This window comes from Mandrillus leucophaeus, unplaced genomic scaffold (genome assembly GCF_000951045.1).
Source record: "Mandrillus leucophaeus isolate KB7577 unplaced genomic scaffold, Mleu.le_1.0 Scaffold4, whole genome shotgun sequence".
Taxonomy (NCBI): domain Eukaryota; kingdom Metazoa; phylum Chordata; class Mammalia; order Primates; family Cercopithecidae; genus Mandrillus; species Mandrillus leucophaeus.
Window position 1 is genome coordinate 11,055,021 of NW_012104253.1, and position 17,670 is coordinate 11,072,690.

Sequence of the window (17,670 nt, forward strand, 5' to 3'; positions counted from 1 at the left end):
TTTTGGTAGAGACAAGGTCTCACCATATTGCCCAGGCTGGTCTCAAACTTCTAGGCTCAAGCAATCCTCCTGCCTCAGCCTCCCAAAATGCTGGGACTATGGGCATGAGCCACCATGCCTGGCCTAGTCTGATATATTTAACCCAGCTGAAGTTGGTCACAGTGGTAGACCAAGAGCAAAATTCATGCAATAACCATTTGGTAAAGGGTTGTTATAGGAGCCTGAATTCTCCAGCCCCAACTCTGAATGTTAAAACTAATTCTCTTCAGAAAGTACCTTCAACATAAATCCACATTTGTTTTTAGCAGTAAGAAATGGTCTATAAGAATCATAAGGTTTTCCTACCTTGACAAAAATGGTCGAATTGCATTCCTGCAATGCCTCCATTAAACTAATCACATGGAGACACACCATTTCTACCATCTGAAACAACAAACATGAAAGTTAATTCCATTCCCAGTGATATGGAAACCTTGCAAACTAGTCTGCAGCCGCAGAAGACCTATGATGTCCTGTGCCCACGAGGTCTTTCTGCGTAATGACCATAGGAGACCACTGGCAGTGGTGTTCATTCACCTCTGAAACTTCAAGCCAGAAAAAGATTTTTAAAAAGCTCCAGAGGCTTGGTAATTGTCATGCCTCCCTCATTCAACTCAGGGCTGCCAATGGAATTCAGGCATTAATCTCACTAATCTGCACTGCACTGACTCACACCAGGGAATACATGGCTTCTGTTTCCTTCATTTCTAACTATGGAGCTCTTTGGATGTAAGAGTTGTGTATCACGCTAGTCTGTTTTGAGAGGAGGGTACCCAGGGAGAGGAGATAACAAATGCTTGAATTACTTTTATACACCATGTAATGATTTAAAATAATATTATTTGAAACTAAACTAACGTGTCTTGGAGAAAGCACCAGATACAAAGTCAGACAATTACAGACTATTTTCCTTGGTTTTCTGGATATCTTTTGCAAGGTAAGGGGATTTATATTAGAATAGGGTAATTTTCACATCAATGTTTCCCAGTAATATTTTGATCCTTTCTCAATCTTGATCCTTTCTACACAGTGTCTTCATCAGCAATAACTGTTTAATTTACTGCAGATCTGCTTCCGAGGCTTTATTCTCCGTGGGACAAGGTAGCCGTGCTTACGACAGTTCAAAGACAGTAGAGGCGAAGTCCCTCATCAGAAATTCCTACAGCTGGATTTTAAATATTCCAGGGAGATTTTTACCAGACTGGCTTATATATGGTTTAACAAAATTTTCAGAATGAATTTCATTCAAATTCTTTTGTAATATCATTTGCATAAAATTCATGTACAACAAATTCATTTGTAACATTTAAATATGGAGAGTGATTTGGAGGAGAGGTATTTCTTGGTATCAAAAAAACTAATGATAGAAGTAACATTTTTAATCTCTAGCTTAAGTTTAAGGCCTCAGTTTTGTTGTCTGTGAAATAACAGAATAGAATGTTTGATCTCCAAATTCTTCATTAGTCCTAGAATCTGTGATCCAATAAATGTAATTATTTTCCATAACAGTCAGAACTATTCAAATGCTATGATTGTCACATAAACTTCCTTTAAATTGAACTAAGACATCTCTCTACACATAGAATGCCTGTATCATTTGCATCTCTAAAGAACAAAGTGCTTCACTAAAGGAAATATACAATCCCCTTTCTAATTAAGAACCAAAAGAAAATACTTCTTAGACTATTATTCAATCAATTAAAAAAACATTTCCTGAATGCCTTTTGTGGGCAGTGTAGTGTTGGGTTTCAGGGCACACTGGAATCATCATTATGGTGTCCCTCCAGGTCCCCTGCTCCTAACAAACAAGAACTCTACTGATGGTGTCCCCATAATCAAGACACTGGTTGCAGCTTTCCCAGCTGAGAGTCCTCCTCCAATACGCAGTCAGAACCAAAGGACTCCCTTGTAAATTCCTTCCATATATCCTCCAGCCTTGACTCCAGGATGAATACTCCACACTGGTTCAATGAAGTGGGCTTAGGCTAGCCATACCCCAGACATTTTCCAATGAGCTCTGGAACAGCCCCTCTCTTGGTAAGCCATCTACATTCAATAGTACTGGATTTGAAGATTGGGAGCATAGGTCCTTATAAGGCAACTCGAAAAGGTAAGGCTCCTTTCAGGCTTTGAGCCCGGAGTGGAATGAACACCTGTAGTCAGTCTACTCTTAAACCACCACAAACAGATGACCTAATTGGCTAAGGTTTTTCCAAATTGCTTTGAAATCCTCAAATAATATGAATCTCACTCCTAACCCTCTGACATTATAGCAGCAAACAACCCTTCAAGGTAGAAATTTCATACAATATACATTTGACGTTAGGCAGAAAAAATACAAATTGTTTTTAATATTAATAACTGTACTTGTTTGCTTTTTTATATTTATATATCAATATAAAAGTTTTGAGATACATATACATTGTGGAATGGCTAAATCAAGCTGTTTAACATGTGCATTGCCTTACATACTTATTTTTTGTGGTGAGAACATTTGAAATCTCTTCATAGCAATTTTCAAGTATAGAATATATTGTTATTAACTGTAGTCACCATGGTGTACAATAGATCTCTTGAACTATTTATTTTGTTTTTAATCAAAACGCTTATGCAAGCAGAACATCCAGCTTATAAGGTAACAAATCCCTGATCCATTTATATAACCTTACAACTGAGATCTGTGAAAACAGGGAGTGTGAGGATTAGGAGTGGTGTGGACACTTTAAGATTCCATCTCAGAAGGGAAACTTGTCGGTGAACTCACCACTTTGTTATGGGCCATTAGCTGAAGGATGCTGGGTGTCACCCTACTCCAAAATTCTAGTGCTGTCAGTATCGCCGTGAAGCTGAATTCATTCTGATTTTGGAGATTTGTAGCGACGGCACTTTGCTCGCAATACACTGTCCAGAGCTGAGCAAAGATGAACGCGTGGAAGAGGGAGCACATGTGCAGCACGGAGGTCTGAAAAGGAAGAAGATGGCATTGGTGCATTGCATCTCAGCAGGCTGTGACCCTCCATGGAGCCCTCCCCGCGTGGCTTTGGTCTTGCCAGGGAGCACAAAGCACAAAGGCATCATCTCAGCGTTACAAAGTCGTGATTCATCACCTTAAAACAATCTGCTCTGCTCTCTTCTCCACCAGTGGGAGTGTGCTCAGAGAACAAAGCACATTTTTGAAGAGAAGGCACCTTAATTTGCTGAAGAAATCTACCCACCCCCTTGCCCTTTAACGAAACTAACATTCCCATCCCAAAACTAGATTAGGGAGAACAATCATTCTGCCATGTTAGGATGTTTCCTCATCTGTAAAATGGGAATAATAGTAGCCTCTTCAAAGCATGGGAGTAAAGCAGGTGATATACGTGAACACCCTGCCCAGAAGTTCTTAATCATAGCAGCAGCAGCAGAGTTCCTCCTCTTAGCGGAAAGCACGTGCCGAGAGAGCACCTACAACACGCCAGAGACTGCGCCAAAGACTTTTCCTAGATCACCTCCATCGCTCTCCAACCATCCCCTCGTCTATTTCACAGGTGAAAATCTGAGTATCAGAGAGGTTAGATACTTGTCAAGCTCATAAAATCACAAGTACCATAATTAGGAACCAAACCCAGATCTCAGTTGAAATATTAGGAATCGACTGCCTAATTCCTTTTGTGAACATCATTTGGATCATTGGGATGGGTGTGCCATTTTATCACATCATCAGCTTGCCCTGTCCCAAACCCGAGCTGTCCCCAAGGCCACTGTGACCTCCCAGAACTTGCCAAAGCTCTGTGAAGGTCCCCTGGCTCCTCGGAGCTCGTTAGTACCAATGTGTCTGGTTTGCCTGGACAGGTTCATGACTGGTGCCTGCCTTGGGTTTACTTTCTTCCCTTTAGCACATCATCTGTCTCTGCAATTTACAAAGTTCCCCTGCATAGTCATGCCAATGTGTGCTTTGGTGAGTTTCCAACTGGCCTTCTTGTTTTCATTTTGTATTTTCCTGTATCTCTAGAGATTTCAGTTGAAAAGACAGTACATGAAGAATTAGATGGAGAATAAATCTTCCTCCATTTTGTCTCTGGTTTTAAAAGCTGATCACAGAATTTTGATTATATTTCTAGCCTTTTATTTCTCTTCATTATTTTGAGACAGAAATGCCTGGGAAGCCAACTCTTGCTTGCCTCCATGATTTATCTTCATAAAAGTAAGTCTAAAAACAATTTGGGGGCAGGGGGAGAGACAGTCTGGAAATCTAAACAACTTTAAATAAGACATTAGCACAAAGTTGTGTTTCTAACATCCACAGGAGGGCAAGTGATAAGATGCATTTTCTTCTCAGAAGAAACATAATTGGCTGATAAGGTTTCCATTAGCAATTGCGATGCATACGGTCTTAATCTTGCAGAAATCACTTACCTTTGATTGCTCTGGAAATCCAATCAGGATAACAATAAGATGGTCTGCAATGTGGGAGCCTGCATCCAGAGGAATGGGCAGGCAGGGAGAGGAGGCATTTGGGCACACTGCATTGTGAGTGAGGGAACCCAGCAGAAGCCAGGACAACAGTCGGATGTGGGAGACACACTCGATGAATTCTTTAGGTCTGTTAGAGAAGAAGGAGTGTTAAAGATGATTTTATGTTTTCTGTTTCATTGGGTGCATAACAAATGCTTATTGAAGGAAGGGATAGAAAGTGTGGTCTTGCAGGCAATCACATAAAACAAAATGCCAAGGCAACTGAGTGTCAACAAAATGATGTATCTGTTTTTCTTGTTTTCCATTCTAATCCTGGATCTCAGCTTCTTGAGAAAAGAACAGCCTTTGGTGACACAGGATTACACAGCATTCTTCCACAAGGCTGGCTGCCTCTCTGACTAGCTTCCCTTTCTAAACTCTTTCCACTCCTGCTTTAGAAATTTATTCTGTGGTGGGCCGGACGCGGTGGCTCATGCCTATAATCCCAGCACTTTGAGAGGCCGAGGCGGGTGGATCACCAAAGGTCAGGAGTTTGAGACCAGCCTGGCCAAAATGGCAAAACCCCGTCTCTACTAAAAACACAAAAATTAACCAGGCATGGTGGTGCGTGCCTGTAATTACAGCTACTAGGGGGCTGAGGCAGGAGGATTGCTTAAACCCGCAAGCAGAGGTTGCGGTTAGCTGAGATCGCGCCACTACACTCCAGCCTGGGCAACAGAGCAAGATTCTGTCTCAAAAAAAAAAAAAAAAGAAATTTCTTCTCTGGCATCCCCCATAGAGGGGAGGAAGGGGATGAGGAGATACAACACAGCTGCCCATTTTCCTGCTCCCCCGTGATCTTCTCCTCCCACCCTTCTTATTCCCACTCTACACTTTTCCTCTGGACAGAAGGCTGACCACGCAAAAGGGCGGGCTCAAACCTACCCTGAGTTCCCAAGTCAACAAACCCGTACATGCCTCTCTCTTCTTTAGCCTCCCTGAAAGGCAGGGTCAGGGGCTTGTACAACCTAACCTTGCACCAATTTCATCCCTGCTATAGCTTTTGTTCCAGCTACAATCTAAGCTGCTTGAAGGCAAATATATTGATACATACTTATTAATTTACTTAACTAGTTGAAATCAAGCGTTAAAGTGGTAATTCTAAGCTCAAAATTTTCATTCTTCATTAGGACAATTGAGGGTTTTGTGGGAGGACAGGTTTGGTTTTTGGCAGCATGTCACAGAGCATTCTCGGTCAGCAAGTATGTATGGAGATGGGATCCAATTTCCATCTTCCTAACCAAGTACATTCCACTGTCATAATCTTCAGTGTACTCATTAACTCTAGCTGAGCCCAAGGAAACTCAGGGGTGTTTCCTGCCTTCTTTACCCTCATTCCCGGAATAGTAAGGGTCTTACCCTTGCTGCATTGCAGAGGGGGGATGATAAAGCCAAGGCAGGTAGCGGATCACAGCTTTGTTATCTCTGTGGTTGCCCCGTGAGATGTCCATGGCTGCAATCTGGGCCAGCCCCACTTTGAGATGTCCCCCAAAGGTATCTTCATGCAGAGGCTGGGAACATGTCTTCATGTGGCTCTACAAAACCAAGCGGTATTTTGTAACTCTGGCAGACACCTGGATGCATTCCAGGCCATTCTTTGAAAAGATCAGGTTATCATTTCCACCCCTCTTATGGCCACTCTGAGCACATAACCTGCTTAAACTTCTTCAGAGCCTTCCCATTGTTCTTAGGATAAAAGAAGGGAAAGTTCCCTAGCGTGGCCTACAAAGCCAGAAAGATCCAGCTACTGAGCTTACCCCTTCAGCCTGCAGCTCCAGCTGTGTTGGCTCTCAGTGTTCCCTCGCGCTGCTATTCCCTTTGTCTGGAATGCCATTCCCACCTCTCTTCACCTAATTGTTCAGATTTTAGCTCAAGTGTCACTTCCTCCGGGAAGCGTTCCCTGAGCTCCCTGGTCAGGTCCGTGCTGCTTTCTACCTCTTTTTCATAGCAGTTGTGAGAGATACATTTTTACTGTAGTTTGTGTGAAATGTTCATTAAATTTGGCCTCCTCTACCAGACTATAAATTAAATGAGAGCAGCTGTTGTGTCCGCTTTTGCTCATCACAGCATCCCCAGTGCCTAGAACAGTGCCATGATATTATAGGTGCTCATACATATTTGTTGAATTAATTCAGAAAAATTTCTTTGCTCAGTGTGAGCTCAGTGGGAAGAGCACTGAACTAAGTGTTGAGACCTAGGTTCTAGACCCAGGTCTGTCCTAGCTAGTCCCATGGCCTTAGATAATCCACTTGCCACTTGATCCTTCTGATCTGTTTCCCAATGGGTAAAATCAGAGGGTTAGATTATGACTGTATTCCCAACCTTTTGATGACCCTGGTTCCTACTTATTATTTTTTGAAAGCATCTGCAAAACAACCTAAACACGTTTAGGTAACAGTTGTTTCCTCTTCTTTGTACATCAAAGTCATTTAAGTGTGGGCAATCAGATTCAGCAAGCAGTAACCAGCACAGGAGCGAACGATAGGGGAGCTCATTAAGAAATGACTGGGTTTACATATCGTGAGATACGCTCAGTTTACATTTTGATTCTACTTTCTGCCTGGGATTTGCAAATCTATTACTATATCAAAAACCATTTTGATCATCTGAGCAGAGCCAGGGAACAGGTCAGTGATTAAGGGACTGTATTTTTGCTGATGAACTTCTGGGATTACTAGCTCCCAATTATCAAAAAGGAATCATCTAACGCCAGATTGCAATTTGGCTGCTCCTTGGACCATGTTTGGATTCTCTTCTGCACTCTGTCTAGGGCCTTGCTCAGATCTCTCAAACTATTCATCTTTTAGCTTCCTAGTTGAATCATAGCAGGAAAGTGGACCTGCATCAGCAATTCATTCCACCCTGCAAAAACTCAATCATCTCAACAACTTCACTGGTATTGTGTCCATATGCAAATTAAATTTTGTATTATCCCCTTTCATCAAGGATTTTCTTTAAGAAAATAGCTTCGATGCAGCAAAAAATAATACATGGTATATGTTTGCATAATGTGCTACAGTTTATGAAAGTCTCTTCACGTACATTATATTTGATTAAACCCTCGTAACAGTCAGGCAAGGTAGGGATTATTGGATTTGTTCTTCAAAAGAGGAAACTGATGCTCAAGGTAATTAAACGATGCTATGTGGTAAAAAGAGAATGAATTGAGGGTCACAAGAATCTTGGGTTCAACCTTGACTTTACCACTTAGTAGTGTTACTTGAGCAAGTACTACGCCATCCCAAGCCTCAGTTTCTCAATTTGTAAAATGGGGATAGAATCTTAACAGAGGTATTGTGAGAAGTGAGTATATGGCAAAAGGAAAGCTATGCATGTGGCTGATGCCATGGGAATGTCCTTTCCCTTCCTCTTTTCCTCTTTGCAAAGCTGGACCCTGGCTCTTTGATCCCCCAAGGCAGGGGCTATTCAACAGTGCCACAGCTGCCTCCCCAGGTAGCAATAAGTTCCCTATGGTCTACTTAATTCTCTCAAAGCATCTCTGTTTTGTGAACCTGAAGGATGAGCAGGTGGTGGTCATCTCACCTTCAGTTTGGTCAGCGTGTGCATGTCTGCCATGAAATCCAGCACTTCATTGATGTACTGCCTCACACACTCCATCGCTGCAGTCCCACACTGAAACACAAGGACACAGCTGGGTCACAGCTTTATTTTTGCCCTGACTGCAATGATTGCCTTACTCTGGTTTCACGTTGTTTACTAAGGAGTTGTTTCACTTTCTGGATTTCTGACTCACTCCATTACTCTCAGCATAGTCTCTGACTGCTCAGCATTTGGACAAAAATTGATAGAAGGTTTGTGGCGGAGAACAAAGAAACAGGAGAGGCCTATGAGAGATGGGGCTAAATGCTTTTATCCACTGGGTTATTGGACTGATTTTCTGTGTGTGTGCTTATTTTTAAACTGCTTTGTATGCAAAAATTCAGCCTATGTCATGCCATTAGTATCAGAGTCTTTAGGACATCATTCATTCCAAAACAAAGCAACACATTCTCATTCTAGGGAAGTCTTAGCTACACATAAAATACATGCCACCAAGTTCTACCACCAGAATCTTGAATCTATTTTCTGTCAGAAAAGTATACAAACAAGCATCGTGTTTGCTGAAAGAGTCAAAAATTCTCATACTAGTCAAGTCACTTGCAAATTAACTTTTTACACACAACAGGTACACTATTAAATAGATGCATGTATTACTGTCAAGTTCTTGCTAGGGGATAAATAAAGGAAAGAAACAAAATGGTCATCTTCCCCACATGCTCGAAGTGTGTTTGAAAAGTTTGGAAGGAAAAGAAAGCAAGTTTGTGTTTTAGGTCGTTAAATGGCATCGGCCTGCTCTCCCTGAGAATGCAGTGAATTTAGGATTATAAGCAAAGCAAAGGAAAATGAACAAGCAGGCTGCTATATCAGAGCCGTATGAGAGAAGTCACACATCAGGCCGGGTATCATGTGGATCAAACGAGGCAGGCTTTGAAGCCAGATGAATACTATGCTAAAGGCCTTCCTCAGCTTTCTTTAGGAAAATCTGGAACATTATAGACTTAACTAGCTCACCCAGTGGCTCTCATTTTCCCATATTCATGTAAATCTGCACGGTACTGAACTATATCACCTTCTCTCTCTTCTAGAATGTTACGCTTGTCAGTTCTTCTGACAGGATAACAGACAGCAAAATAAGGTCATTGGCAGTCTGTCAGAGTGTTTTCCAAGCATTTCATACGTTCCAAAGTTTTCTTCTTTTAATTTAAATCAAGTGAAGGAATTATAAAAGGTTATTGTGTTCCTGCTTTTGGAATATTAATCCTTTCGTGCAAGAAAGGATTTCCCCCTGATTTATTCCATTTTCTCTGACCTTTCACACGTCATGCAAATAGGACTGGAGACTCTGTTCTTGAATTTCTTGAAAGGGATTTGTTTCTTTCATAGGCAATATTTTATACCATTGCAACTAGGCAAATGTCACCGAAAATAATTACTAGGAGCATTATTCAGTATTTGTCTTTTAAGTTTGAATCTCAAAAAATGAGAGCAAAGAATTTACTAACACTAAGTCACTTTTGTTCTAGAGACAGCCAACTGCATCTAATAAAAGCCTTAAAATTCACTGCATGGTCAGGAGACTCTTAGTGAGCCATATATACTTATGAAACAAAACATATAATTTCCAAGCCCTCCTCCCTTTTCTCTACTTTGCAAAGCTTAAGAATAACCTTAGGTGTGTTATTTAAGAAACAAAACAAAATAAGTCAAGCTCCATTTGTTTCAGAAGATCTATATTTATTCCATAGGAAAACTAATGATTAAAAAGTTGAAAATATTCAAAACTCAAACTCATGAATTGAAGCAAATCATAGCTAATTCTTCCTCAAAACTAATATTTGATTTTAAAGTTATATTTCTTAGATTATAAAAGCAACACATGTTTAATACAGGAAATTTGGAAAACATAGATCATTAAAATTAAAATTGAAATCACCGTAATCCTAATTCCTGTCCTCCACCTCTGGGAAAACTACTGTTAATATTTCCTTCCAAGTTTTTTAAAGTTTTTTAACGTATATAACATACACACATACATATAATGTTTATAAGATTGAGATAACATTTTTCTAACTTGCTTTTTAATTAGATACATCATAAGCATTTTCCAATTAATTAAATATTATTTGAAACTTTGATTTGGTAGGCAGATAATCGTCTATCTTATGGATGCACCTTATTTTATTTAAACAATACCCTGATGATGTTAGACATTTGCTTTGTTTCCATATTTCTGCTATTTTAAGTGATGCTTTAATAAACATACTTGATATAAAACATGTGCATATTTATTTTCTCAGACATATTCCTAAAAGAAGATTGTCAAACTGCCCTCCAGCAAGGTTGGTTTTACTACCAATAGTAACTTAGAAGAATGCTTGTTTCATTTTACCCTCAATAAGTCTAATCATTGAGGAGGATCTGCTGGGGAGGGAAAAATGGGGAAGGTATTAGTCAAAAGGTCCAAGGCTTCAATTATGCAAGGTGAGTAAGTCCTAGAGATTTACTGGGCAGTGGAGTCCCTAGAGTTAGAAATACTGTATTACACACTTAGAAATTTCCTAAGAGGGTAGATCTGATGTAAAGTGCTCTTATTGCTAATGACAAACAAACAAAAGCAAACAAACAAACAAATAGGGCAGGAAGAAACTGTTGGAGGTGATGGATATGTTTACGGCATAGATCACAGTGGTGGTTTCATGAATGTATAATCATTTCCCAACTCATCAAGTCACATACATTAAAGATGTGCAGCTTCCTATGTGTCTTTCATGCCCTGATGAAGTGGTTTTTTTTTTTTTAAAGAGAAAATCTGCTGATTGGCTAGCCAATTTTATTTTTTATATTTTTAAATATTTTTATACTTCATATTAACTTACAATTCATTGATTGCTAGTCAGAGTAAAAGGTTTATTTTTAATGGCTTATTGGTCATCAGAAAGGGGCCTATATGTTGCTTTTCTATTGTTGGAATGTTCATCTTTTAATTACTGATTTCAATAACACTTTTATTATTAGGGACTTTTTTTTTTTAGCTATGGCATAGGTAGCAAATAATGAGTTTTAAAGAATTAAACAATGAAGGAAACAGCGAGCATGCAGCAGAGACTGGCTAGCCACTCCCCAGGCCTGTCTTCTTCCTCGGCCCACAACTAGACCACATTTCCCATCATCCCTTGCAGTTGGGTGTGGTTATGTGCCTGAGTTCTAGCCAATGGAATGTGAGTAGGAAAAAAACCCACACACTTTTAGACTTGGCCTGTGAAAACCCCATGGGCCATATTCTCTTCCCTTTCCCCAACCACAATCAAGCTGATTGCAGTGGACTGCACATAATGGAAGAAACCTGATCCCTGAGCATGCAGGTAGAAATCCCCCTTTCCCTACTAAACTTCACACGAGCAAACACTAAACTTTCGTAAGTCATTGAGAATTGGGATTTTTGTCGCATAGGACCTTGTATTACACCACAGAACCCTTAAAAAAAAAACATAGTTTAGTCATTCTACTCCCAGAAATCTATTATAAAGAAATGGTCTGAAGTATGGACAAAGATTTAGGCACAAAGATGTTCTTTGCATATTAATTACAATAGAAAAATATAGAAATAACTAAAATATCCAAAAATAGGCAATGTTTGTTAATATTATTTTTAATAGATAACATTTTCACAGCATTTACTATGTCTGACTCCTTGCTAATATGCTTTGCATGCATTATCTCATTCAATCCTCAACCTATATGTTAAACCCTGTTATATCCCACTTGGCAGATGATACGAATCAAAGAATTATAGGTTAAAATGCTTTCCAAAAGTCACATAGCTAGTAAATGGCAGGCCTCAAACCCTGACGTAAGTCTAAAGCTTACATTCTTAACTGCGATTCTATGAAATATAAGTATGTAGACAATGAATTTGGACAGGACTTACTCCAGGTACAGAGGCTATCATCTGCTTGCTCAGGATTGTTGACTCAGCTAGTTTGGTTCCAGCATCTGCACAAATAAACTAATAAAAAAGTGAAAGGACAATTATTTTTAAGGGTATCTGGACAGTAATAAGTCATTTATCATTTTATTAACTTGGTTTAAATTAATTCGTGTTATTTTCATGACAATCTGCCTTGGATAGATCAGATTTGCTAATCATGATGGTTCATTCCTACCAGAAACTCAGAATCACAGTACTAAAATTAATACACAGAGTCTTACTTTACCCAGACTGTTAAGTGGCACTGAAATGGTGCATTCAATCAAGGAAAAAATAAAAGATGTCAGCATTGTCAGATTTATTGAGAAGTCATTCTATTTATTTAGTACTTCTTGACAGTTACTGTAAGCACATTTCATACAGTTTCATGATTTCTATTATCGTATCATATATTTAGAAAGAAACCAGAAAAACAATCAACCTCAGAGTGAGTATTCTATCTGTTTCTTCCCCACAGAGGACCTTCAGCATCTCATCTTCCTGCCCCTATTCATCCACATGTATCCTCTGCGCTGATAAAGACCCCTACTCCTTCCCTGGGTGCCCAGAGGACTTTTCACACACTTCCATTGTACCAGTCACCACATCAGACTGCAGTGACTTGTGAGTCTATTTCTCAACCTGCTATGAGCTCTTCAAGAGGACAGGCTTGATGCACCTCATCCCCAGCACTAGCTTGGTGCCGCACACCTCAGAGGGGCTCAGTGAGAGTTTACGAAGCAAATCCATTAGTCAGTTATGACTTGAGAGCATTACAAGAATGCATTTGCCAGATTACAATTTAATTTGCTTCATTACAGATTTTGACAGGTGTTTCTCACTTAATGCAGGCACTCCACTATTTATTAATAGTCTTAGGAAAAAAAGTTAACCATGAAGTAGAGTTTGCTATAAGCAATTAGCTCCTGTTTAATTTATATTTCCTGGCCTCTGGCCAGTAGCCTTAACAACTTTGGGATCTGAAACTGCTGCTGTGCAGAGTTCAGAAGTTTCAGCACCAATTGCTCCACCTTCTCATTCATTCTGTTCTCATACTGGAAGGCAAGGGGAAGCTGAATGGGTCAGCAGGCTCGGTCCCTGTCACACTGGGGAGAAGTAATAGGAACTAGGGTCGCAGAGTAAATCTCTAGGAGGCCTGATGAGGAACCATGGAGCAAAGGAACAGAAACTAGCATATTATCGGGCTAGTCAGGGGTTTAAATCTAAGCATTATTAACAGGTAGCAGGTTTTGGCTAACTGGGTACACCTCTAAGCCAAAGGCCTCCTGAGGCCAAGGAACCCTTAGACTTCAGCCTCAGGGCCAAGAGCTGGTCTTCAAGTGTGGGAGGGGTGTCCTCCATGGAAAGCATGTAAGTGTATGTAACTGAGTGGGGGCAAGAGGGCATAAGCAGAGCTGTCCCCGAGAGCTGTGTGACAGGAGTGGACACAGATCTCCACATTAACATTCTGTCATTTCCATTTGCCTCAAGTACAGTTACAGAAAACTGAAGAATCTATTTAGCCATTAACTCTGAATCTGGCATAGAAAGTGGCAACTGGTAACATCCTGGGAACACCTAGCATTTTCTATTATCTTATTCAGGTTTGCTATGTCTGCTTATGTAACTTAAGCTTATTTCTAATGTAAGGAAAAGTAAATAAACCAGGTTTTAGAAAATGAGAAGCCTTTAACTCCAGTCAAAATCTATAAGTAAAAAAAAAAAAAAAAAAAAAAAACCTGAAATATTTGATATTTGATAGACATACACAGTGAACAGAAGGAACACTCCCAATGCAGCCTCCTGGTAGAGATTGCATGTTTTCCCACAAAATTCATTTTAAAAAGCTATCTAGGCCAGGTGTGGTGGCTCACGCTTGTAAACTCAGCACTTTGGGAGGCTGAGGCAGAAATTAGCCGGGTGTGGTGGCACATGCCTGTAACCCAGCTACTCAGGAGGCTGAGGCAGAAGAATCACTTGAACCTGGGAGGCAGAGGTTGCAGTGAGCCGAGATGGCACCACTGCACTCCAGCCTGGGCAGCAGAGCGAGACTCTGCTTCAAATAAATAAATAAATAGCTATCTAAGTCTTCAGTCTAAGACAAACAACTTATAATTGCGTTCCAAAACCTCTGTGAGGACATCAGTATTAATTTTAATTAAGTTCTTTACAACAGAAATGATACTGCATAGCTAAGAAAGGCCACAGGGGAGACAGAGCCATATCTACTGTGTGAGGTAAGGGGCGCACTTAGAGCTGTCTCTTTAAGGGTGGTTTAAAGTCCTGGACCCCACTCGAGTATGTTTGCATGGCCTGGATGGGCCCTCGAGGTGAAGATAAGGTTTGTGGAGAAGCAAAATTTTAAATGTCTGTATCTCCCTTCAGTGGATGACTTTCCCACCCATGATCCTCAGTAAAGTGCAACGCAGAGCATGATGGAAGCACATTTCAGCATGGTTAGCAATCACACAGCATCAAGATCTGAGGTTGGATCCAACTGTCCCATTTATGAGAACGCTTACTAGTCAGAATTAATCAAAAATCACCCTAAAAGTAAAGGAGGTGCACAGAGAATCTGGCATATCAAAGGAAATAAAAGTGCATAAGCCTCAGAAATCATCTATTATTTTTTATCCATGCATTGTAATCCAGCATATTTTTACATCAGATGCACAACTAAAACCTTACTAAACCTTTCTGTCTTTGTTTTATATGGCTGCCAACCATAAACTGAAAAAAGAAATCTATTATGATTTTATAGAGCTGCTCAAAATACAATGCTATTACAAAAATCAGAGAAGGAAATGACGACTGCTGTTGAAGGAAGAGTTCTGTACTTTGAGGGAAATTGGGCACTGAAATATGCATTCCCCCATGAATACAACAGAAACACGGTATCTGTTATGTGTCATTACTAAATTCATTATCAAAATGATACCCAAAACAGTGTCTTCACCTCTCATCTCATAGAGTGATCAGACTGTTACTAACTCAACTAATATTAATAACCCCATTCAATGGTAACTCTGTGAATTTAAAACAACAGCTGTTCCTCCACCAGTTCTCTGTCCTCCAGCCCACAACGAACCTATCTTTAAAAGAAAACCTTTCTTCACAATACGATTTCTCATAACTTCAATATGCAGGTATATCCCACAGAGTGGGAGTGGTACGCGCAAATTAGCAGAATATCTACTCTCTCTCTCTCTCTTTTTTTTTTTTTTTTTAAGATGGGATCTCGCTCTGTCGCCAGGCTGGAGTGCAGTTGCGCGATCTCGGCTCACTGTAACCTCCGTATCCTGGATTCAAGCAATTCTCCTGCCTCAGCCTCACAAGTAGCTGGAACTACGGGCAGATGTCACCACACCCAGCTAATTTTTGTACTTTTAGTAGAGACGGGGTTTCACCATGTTAGCCAGCATGGTCTCCATCTCTTGACTTCGTGATCCACCCGCCTTGGCCTCCCAAAGTGATGAGATTACAGGCGTGAGCCTCTGCGCCCGGCTGAATATCTACTCTTGACACATAATAGGAGCTAAGGAAATTCCTTTTGATTTGAACTTAAACAGTCTTTATGGTGGCTATTAATGAGTTATCACTTATTATGAAAACTCTATCTTGAGAACAATTATAACCTATTACACAAAAAATATCCACAGCAAACCAGCAAGAGAGAAAATATTGGAAACAAAAAGCAAAAATGTCAATAGATCTGAATTAAAATAATGTGCTAGTGTATCTGTCCAAAATGCAAAAGGAGAACTATGCCCTGGGGATCAACAATTTGGACTCTGAAATGACATTTTTCTATTCAGCAAATTCTTTCCTATCTCCACGCCTCTCTTTCTTTAAAAAGAAAAAATCCACTTGAACATTTAAGGCCACCCAACTTCATATGTAAATTCACACATAAACTTTACATATGTAAACTTCATATGTAAAAAAACTTTATATGTAAACATCAGTAGTCATGGCTAGACGACCACCATAGAGCAGGCTGGGGAATTCCCCATGACGCCAGGCCTCCCGGGAGAACTTCTAGGAATTAAAAAGCAGATTGGTAGCAGTTGCTGTCTTGACAGGTTTAAAACTTGGATGATTCCACATTTCTTGGACGAGCATTCTATTTGTTCTTTAAGGGGTCTTTCTTACTGCCAGAGTATTTGGTAACACAAAGGTATGGTCTATCTATGAGAAGAATAGAAATGGTTCCATCTTAGTGAGCTCATCTACCTACTGTTATTCATCAGAAAGGTAGTAGAGGAAATACCAGCAGTTCCCTATGGGGTGAAAGAATGAATGGGAAACGCAACACTGGAGCAACAGACTCTGTTTTCCGCATGGGGACTGGTGTCATTTGTGATGGATCACCTAGGGAGTTTTTCCTTCTCCAGTAAAAAAATCAGTTACTGATTTTTTTTATGTTTGCAAATTGCATTTTCAGTTAACTATATCCACCCTCACTGGGTGGCCTTCAGATGATGGTCACTGATATCCATAAAGAAAGTCACTGTCTGCTCCTGGCAGATCATCTGTCCCTGATATAAGCTTGGTTGTCCAAGTGCCAGGAGCTGATGATGCCCATAGGTAAAGGGGAAAGGTTCCTCTGACTCCAGCCTAGATCTCTGGCCTAAAAGAAGCTTCCAGAGAGCAGGCTGTCATTTCCACCATTCTACAGAGAACACCTGGAGGACCCAGGCAGTCACGGGCAAGAAAAAAGCAATTGAGAAACCCTACAGAAAGAGGCACTAGGCCAGGTGCAGTGGCTCACACCTGTAATCCCAGCACTTTGGAAGGCCAAAGTGGGTGGATCAGGAGGTCAGAAGATCGAGACCAGCCTGACGAATATGGTGAAACCCCATCTCTACTAAAAATACAAAAATTAGCTGGGCATGGTGGTGCATGCCTGTAATCCCAGCTACTCAGGAGGCTGAGGCAGGAGAATCGCTTGAATCCAGGAGGTGGAGGTTGCAGTGAGCCAAGACTGCGCCATTGCACTCCAACCTGGGTGACAAAGCCCATTTTTTGAATGAAAGAGCCCATTTTTTGAATGAAAGACTCCATTTCAAAAAAAAAAAAAGGAACTACGCATAAGAGAAACAACGTTTCTCCTCATCCCATCTGATATGGTTTGGCTGTGTCCCCACCCAAATCTCACCTTGAATTGTAATAATCCCCCCATGTGTCAAGGGGCCAGGTGGAGATAATTGAATGGTGAGGGTGGTCTCCCCCATACTGTTCTCATGGTAGTGAATAAGTCTCACAAGATCTGATGGTTTTATAAATGGGAGTTCCCCCTGCACAAGCTCCTTTTGCCTGCTGCCATGTAAGACATGACTTTGCTCCTCATTCACCTTCGCCATTGATTGTGAGGCCTCCTCAGCCATGTGGAACTGTGAGTCAATTAAATCTCTTTCTTTTATAAATTACCCAGTCTCAGGTATGTCTTTATTAGCAGCATGAGAACAGACTAATATACCATGTGCGGCCCCATAGAAGACTTCTCTCCATGACTTAGGCAGGACCACAGGGCAGAAAAGGGAACTACTCTGTTTTAAGGCATGCCTCACTTTTTTTTTTTTTTTAATTTTTTATTATACTTTAAG

The 17,670-nt window shown here is 40.5% G+C and overlaps 1 protein-coding gene across 2 annotated transcripts in view; it reads right to left on the bottom strand.

Moving 5' to 3' along the window:
* The window catches only part of UNC79 (unc-79 homolog (C. elegans)), a 382,451-nt gene that overhangs the window by 12,866 nt on the left and 351,915 nt on the right, over positions 1-17,670 (bottom strand). For both annotated transcript variants that reach the window (XM_011991736.1, XM_011991735.1), the window contains 6 exons: positions 12,026-12,103; positions 8,080-8,169; positions 5,896-6,071; positions 4,438-4,624; positions 2,804-3,001; positions 346-423 (listed from right to left, as the gene is read on the bottom strand). In XM_011991736.1, coding sequence (XP_011847126.1) covers positions 346-423; positions 2,804-3,001; positions 4,438-4,624; positions 5,896-6,071; positions 8,080-8,169; positions 12,026-12,103 — 807 coding nt within the window. The remainder of the gene's footprint in view (positions 1-345; positions 424-2,803; positions 3,002-4,437; positions 4,625-5,895; positions 6,072-8,079; positions 8,170-12,025; positions 12,104-17,670) is intronic.